The 6,993-nt window shown below is 46.2% G+C and overlaps 1 protein-coding gene across 1 annotated transcript; it reads right to left on the bottom strand.

Annotated features, from left to right (window-relative positions):
- Nucleotides 1-1,543: 1,543 nt before the first annotated feature.
- Mrpl18 (mitochondrial ribosomal protein L18) lies at nucleotides 1,544-6,121 on the bottom strand. Its single transcript, XM_051164451.1, has 4 exons — nucleotides 5,917-6,121; nucleotides 5,449-5,635; nucleotides 3,687-3,918; nucleotides 1,544-1,718 (listed from the first exon to the last, which is right to left on the bottom strand). The coding sequence occupies exons 1-4, from the start codon at nucleotides 5,966-5,968 to the stop codon at nucleotides 1,647-1,649; spliced, it is 543 nt and encodes a 180-aa protein (XP_051020408.1). The 5' UTR covers nucleotides 5,969-6,121; the 3' UTR covers nucleotides 1,544-1,646.
- Between the last annotated feature and the right edge of the window lie 872 nt (nucleotides 6,122-6,993).

Genomic DNA, 6,993 nt, shown 5'->3' with positions numbered 1-6,993 from the left:
GCTAGTGTGGTCTTTACCCTGTAGAAATGCCTATGACCAGTCTCCACGGTCATAGTCTGATACACCCTCTCAATTCTAGACTTAGTCTCCAAGAGACCTGGGCTTCTAAGTGAGATGTTTCAATCCACATTTAACGTGAGGGGAGGAAAAAAAAAACCATATATATATATCTCCACTTGGGTGTTTATTGATCAGAGGGTGACTCTTACGCTATTGAATGAATGTCTTCGAACCAATGCTTAAAAAAAAAATTGTACATGCTGGTCATTTTTCTAGTTAATACACAAATAAGATATTTTACCCAAGTAAACCTATTTAGGTACACAATGTCTGGGAAGTGTGCTAAAAGCCACCTTGTTTACATGTTTTTTTTCACAGTTTTGGGGTGTTTGTTTTTTTCCTGAGACAGGGTTTCTCTGTGTAACCTTGGCTGTCTGGGGCTTGCTTTGTAGACCAGGCTGGCCTTGAACTCACAGCGATCCACCTGCCTCTGCCTTCCGAGTGCTGGAACTAAAGATGTGTGCCACCATACCTGCCTCAAATGACAATTTTTTTAACACATATTTATTTATTTTTGGTTCTTCAAGACGGGGTGTCTCTCTCTGTGTAGCCTTGGTTGTCCTGGACTCGATTTGTAGACCAGGCTAGAATTGAACTCACAGTGATCTGCCTGCCTCTGCCTCCCCTGAGTGCTGGGATCAAACGCATGCCACCATGCCTGGCTTAACACATAATTATATATATTATATCAAGCGTTCTTAACCGCACTGAGCCATCTCTCCATGCCCTTGTGTGACTATTTGTAAAGCATTTTCTAGAGCCAGATTTGAATTCTCACTTCAAGGCCAGGTGAACATTAACCACTGTCATACCCGCCTCCCGCTGGCTGCTCCTCACAGGCGTTTCCTATGATTTGCAATCACCAGGAGTGAGTCCAGGGAGGACTGAAAGGCATTTTTGGTGTACCTCCACATACTATTTCTGAGTTTACAATTACACTGATATTAAAAACAAAACAAGGGCTGGAGAGATGGCTCAGAGGTTAAGAACACTGTCTGTTCTTCCAAAGGTCCTATGTTCAATTCCCAGCAACCACATGGTGACTCACAACCATCTATTGTGAGATCTAGTGCCCTCTTCTGGTGGCAGACATGTGGGCAGAATATGTATCAATAATAAGTCTTTAAAACAAAACCCATCCCACATCCTGGGCAGCAAACAATCCTCTTTCCCTGGATTGGCCAAGAACCGTCCATGATCTTCAGTGCCTTATAGAAATTTCACATTTGCTCTGTAGCCGCAAAGTGTTTACAGAGAGTAACACAGCTAGGACTCACAGTTTGTTGTAAACATTTTTAATTTGTTCTTTAGTGGCTGTAACGGGTGACTTCCCTTAAGTACTTCTCATGTCCAAGAAGTGGACAAATGTAGCCCTCCATTAAAACAACAAAACCACACAAGCACGCACACTAAGTGGGAGAAGCTAACTTTAAATAACTTTCCACTGTGGCATCACTGCTATGAAGCGTTCGGCCTGCTCCTCCCTCCAAACGTTTTTCTTTCTTTTAATGCAGATGATTTCTTTTGATGGCTGTAGCAGCTGACACTTTTATATTTCCACTTTCGGCGCAGTTAATGCTTCTATTTCATTCATAGATTCTCCGGGGCTCCCGAAGCATCACGCCACTTTCTGTCATGGCCTTTTGTAGATGTTTCATCTGGTTTGCAGATCACGGGAGAGAGGGGGAAAAGGAAAACAGTTAGCCTTGAGAAAACCTGAAAAACAGTTTGTTTTCCAGAGACAACGAAACCATTGATTTCATCTTGTTTTTCTTTGAGCAATCTTAAGAACAGAAGTCAAGGTGGGGCAGAAATTATGGGAGTGGTCAACCAATGACCGATCCAGCTTGAGACCCATGCCAAGAGAGGGAGCCTACTCCTGACACTGCTGGGGTAGGGCCAGGAACCAGATGCTGGATAGCCCAGAGACCTAGACAGAACCAAACATGACTGGCCAAAATAAATAAATAAATAAATAAATAAATAAATAAATAAATAAATAAAGTCAACGAAATGATATCTAATGTCATAGGCAAGAGCCTAGCATAGCTGTCATCAGAGAGGCCTCATCCAACAACTGACAGAAGCAGCTGCAGAGACCCACAGCCAAACATGTGACAGAGTTGGGGTCTCCTTTGGGAAAAGTGGGGAGGAAGGTTGTAGGAGCCAGAGGAGGTGTAAAGGACAACACAAGAAAACCCACAGATAACCCGGGAGCCTGCATGGGTCTGACCTTGGTCCCCTTCTTATGTTATGGTTTTGTAGCTTTGTCTTCTTGTGGGATGGGGGGAGGCTGCTTTTGGGACCCTTTTCCTCCTACTGGGTAGCCTCATCCAGCTTTACTATGAGGGGAGGTACCCAGTCTTACTGCAACTTGATATGCCGCGTCTGGTTGATCTCCCTGGAAGGCCTGCCTTTTTCTGAAGGGAAATGGAGGCGGAGTGAAGGGGGGGGGGGTGGAGGGGAGGGACTGGGAGTAGAGGGGGGGAGGGACTGGGAGTAGAGGGGGGGGGAGGAAGGGACTGGGAGTAGACGGGTGTGGGGGTGGGGGGGAACTGTGGTCAAGAGGTAATATATGGAAGAATAAAAAGATAAGCAATAATAATTTTAAAAAAAGAACATAGGAAAAAAGAAATGGAGAGATACCGGGTTCAGCACATTCAACTGCAAGTGAAGTGTTAACATCCTGGACTACAGGTTCTCAGTCATTCAGCATTTGAAACTTGCAACACTGACTGACATCAGCTTGTGCAGAGAATGGAAAGGCAAGCTCCTATGGACTGCTGCAAAAATCAAATGCTGCCACAGTATCCAGCCAAGGCCTAACACATGGAATATCCTCAGAAAATAATGTAAGTATATCTAATATCAAGAACTGACCAAATGCCGACTGTGGATGGCGTACACCTTTGATCCCAGCACTTGGGAGGCAGAGGCAGAGGCAGGTGGATCTCTTGAGTTTGAGGCCTGCCTGGGCAGTCAGGGCTTCACAGAGAAACCCTGTCCCTAAAAACCAAGTTAAAAAAAGAGAGCTGACCAAATACTCCCCGTTGTCTGTGTGTGTGTGTGTTGCTGCACGTGCCAGGCAGCACTCAGAGCCACACCTCATCTCTGTAGCTTGTGTGTTATGGATGAACACACCCTCTACACTATGCTCTACAAGATGAGAGCTCTACCACCGACTTACAGCACCTGCCTTCCCTTTGAAATTTTTGAGATAAGATCTTACTAAGTTATTCAGGCAAACCTTGAACTTGAGATTCCTCTGCCTCAACCTTTTAGACCTGTGTCATCAACAACTAACCACACTTTTTTTTTTTTTGAAACAGGATCTCCTGACTTGATGGAATTTGCTTCATAAGCCCTAAACTCAAGAGATCCATCTACTGCTCCTACCGCACCAGACCAAATTTTTTATCTTTTCTTGTTTTGATTTGTTTTGTTTTTCGAGACAGGGTTTCTCTGTGTAAAAGCTCTGGCTGTCCTGGAACTCTGTAGTCCAGGCTGGCCTCGACCTCATGGACATCCGCCTGCCTCTGCCTCCCAAGTTCTGGGATTAAAGGCATGCACCAGCAATGCCCAGTCAAATGTTTACCTTTTGGGTAAATACATATAAATAAAATTACCGAGTCAGAGGATGCCTCCCACGGGGTTGGTTGGTAGACCATGAAATTGATTCCGGCTTCTAAGCATCTCTGTGCCAGCACTCGTCCTATAGTCTCACAAGCCACCACATTTCTGGTATTATAAAGGTGCTTCTTAATAGCCCATTCGCGAGTGGATGCCGAAACCACAACCTGGCCGCCAAGGTGCTCCACCAGCGCTTCCACGTGATGCTGAGTCTTTATAACACGCAACCTAGATGAAAAAAGAATAAAATTGTAAAACAATCTGCTCACCACAAAAGTTAAATTCCTTCAGGTGAATAAATGCCTATGTGTTTCTCAAGAATTCAGCGACTAGGTTGTTAAGATAGCTTAATGGTTAAAGGTGCTCCCTGCCAAGGCTGACAACCTACATTTAATACCCAGGACTTACAAAGTGGAACGTGATGTAAGAATATGTGGCATGTGCGTGAAACTGTGTGTGTATGCACACACCAATGATAAAACTGAAAAAACAAAACCCAGATAAATTCCACTCTAACAAAAATATTCACCGAGAAAGCCAGTGGCAGATAACACCTACACTCTGCAGCGGAAGATAATAATCTAATGATCTGGCTCTACAGTGACATACAAACATGTCTGAATCCTAGCTCTGGCATTTATTCATCTAGTCTCCCTCAGTTGGATTCCTCTGTTTCTGTGAAGTGAAGAAAACTGCTACACCTGCTTCATAAGTAGTTTAAATAATTAAATGAAAAGCAAGCAAACAAACAAACCATACAGTCAAAGCAAGTAGCATAGCTCCTGGTAAATACAATGTTTTCAATAAATAGCCATCGTGGGGCCAGGGAGTACACTTTAGAGGCCGGGCACCTGCTTTGTGAGCTGAAGGTCCTGGTCTAATCCACATCATGCCTCCCCCCGCAAACAAAATGTAACATTTACATTTATGTGCATGAGTGTTTTGTCTGCGTGGATGTCTGGGCACCACCAAGGGCAAAAGAGGGTGTCAGATCCCTGGGAGTTACAGATGGCTGTGAGCTGCCATGTGGGTGCTGGGAACTGAACCTGGGTCCTCTGCAAGCTCAGTAGGAGCTTTTTTAAAAATTAAACATTTAAAAATTTTTTTGCATATACATTTATATTATTATACATATATACAATAAACTACCTATACCAAGAAGAAACACAAAACAATCAGGAATTATATATCAGTAGGTGCTTTTAACTGATGAGCTAACCTAACCCTCCAGCCCCCACAAATAATTTTTTTTTAATTTCAATAAAGCAGCATCTCATTTCTACTAACAGACTTTTAACTGGCCTTCCCTTTATTCCCCACTTTAAAAATCATTACGGCTCAACCCTTATTCTCTAGTTTACCCTAGTTAGCAAGCTAACTAACCTAACTCTGCGTACCGTTCTTTCTTCACACTACACTCACCCCTTTATTTATAGAACCCCAGGTACACAGGCCTGTCATTTCCTCAGACACTAAACTCAATCGCAGCCTAGTAGCCTCCTCTGCTAGAATGTCCTTGACGGCACACCGATTCAGTGTCTTCCTGCCCTTTAGATCTCAGCTTTTTGACATGTCACCCTCAGTACGTAGTCTCTTACTCCCTAAGTTTTCTTTGCTCCCTGGTCGTTCTCTATCCACCTGCCATCCTCTTGACACAACCTGGGGCTTACCTGACAGGGTCAGTCACGGATTGATGAAAATGACGTTAAAGGCGCTATGCACAGCTTTGGGAGTCAGTCACACGCCGATTTTATTTACCTGTGCCAGAACTCACGGTTGGGCCATACCGTCGCCCAGCCCCGTTCTTTCCTGGCTACACCTAAGAGCTCCAGATTCCGAGGGTTGCGGTTGGTGAACTCTGGGGCCACCGCTTCGTTCTCCTTAGTCTCCACGTCAGGCTGCACCGCCGGCGTGGACCTGGTTGAGAGGGCTGCGAACCCACACTCTAGGAAACGAAAACGGCCACATGGCTCTTTAAAGTGACTATCACGGGCACGAGAGGAGCATGTTCTAACCATTCCCATCACAAGGGCCAGAAGCGGAGAGATACGGCCGCCTGCCCACAGGCTGTCACCACCACACACCCATAACAACGCTCGACAGTCACCCCGGTGCGGTTAGTGCGTTCACTTTCCCACCCGGAACCTCGGGTACAAAATGGGATTTGCAAAATTACGTATACTGTGCACGGAGTTGCAGGCAAGGAAGAGGGGCGAGATTAGTTACCCAGGTTCCTGAAAACAGACAGACATTTCCAGACCCGTGGCTGAAGCGCCATCGCTGATGGGACGTAGGCAAAGCCCCGCAGTGCCCTGCCTTCCTTTGCTCACGGTTGTCCCAGTGAGAAACTAGTCGCAGCCATATTAACTAAGGGAAAGGCCAGAGGCTCCCGCGGTTCCTCGGTGCCTCCAGGACCCGGAACTAATACTGAGTGGCCGAACGAGCGAGCCGTATCTGCGATCCACCAATCACCGTTGACGTTGAGCTAGGGGGGCGGGCCACGCTGGTTTCCCGACATCCGGAATGCTTCCTTGGGCCACGCTTAACTCCAGGCTGTTCCAGGGCTTTTGCCGCGGAGCTGAGGATCACCGAGGGGCGCAGGAATGCACGGTTTCCTCGGTGTGGAAGAGTCTTACCCGCCCCGCTCCCGGCGGGACCGCCCAATCTCATTCTCGTTGAGCCTGGAGCGAGTCTCAGCTGACTCGCGTAATGCTCCCTGACACCTGAATATGATGAAAGGCGCTCGAGCTCCCAGCTGTACTTAAGGGGCGGGTCCATTGCCTCCTCCTAGTACACCGTAATTCCGCCCTACCATCTTGTCTATAAGGCGCTAGAATGTACAAAGACGCATGCGCAGCCCTAGCAAGAGAGCCAGACTCCTCCTCCGACCAACATACTGACTTCCTTCCGAACCTTTTAAATTTCTTATGTAATTCTTTAATTTTAATAGGGTTATGGATAATCTAATAACTATATCCAGGTGCATGCTAACCTCATAAGTACCCTAACTGTATGAGTTAACAATGATTAGAAAAGCATAGTCCAACTATCGGGTGATGCTTTGCTCCCATGAAATCTGGGATAGGATCTGTGCAGGGGGTCCTTTTGCAGAGGGCCTAGTCTTGTCAACGGTGTACGTCTCTGTTAGGTCCTGCTGCAGGGCCTGGCTGGCATGGCATGGCCTCTACCTAGGGGCGGGGCTCCCCTTCTCTTCCCCTTCTCGTGCTGCTTCTAATAAACCTGCATGTATATTATAGCTTCGTAGTCATTAGCTCATTCTGTTTAACCAATCAGCTTCAAGAT

Source organism: Acomys russatus, chromosome 21, assembly GCF_903995435.1.
Source record: "Acomys russatus chromosome 21, mAcoRus1.1, whole genome shotgun sequence".
In the NCBI taxonomy this organism is placed as follows: Eukaryota; Metazoa; Chordata; class Mammalia; order Rodentia; family Muridae; genus Acomys; species Acomys russatus.
This window is presented reverse-complemented; position numbering and strand designations above follow the sequence as displayed.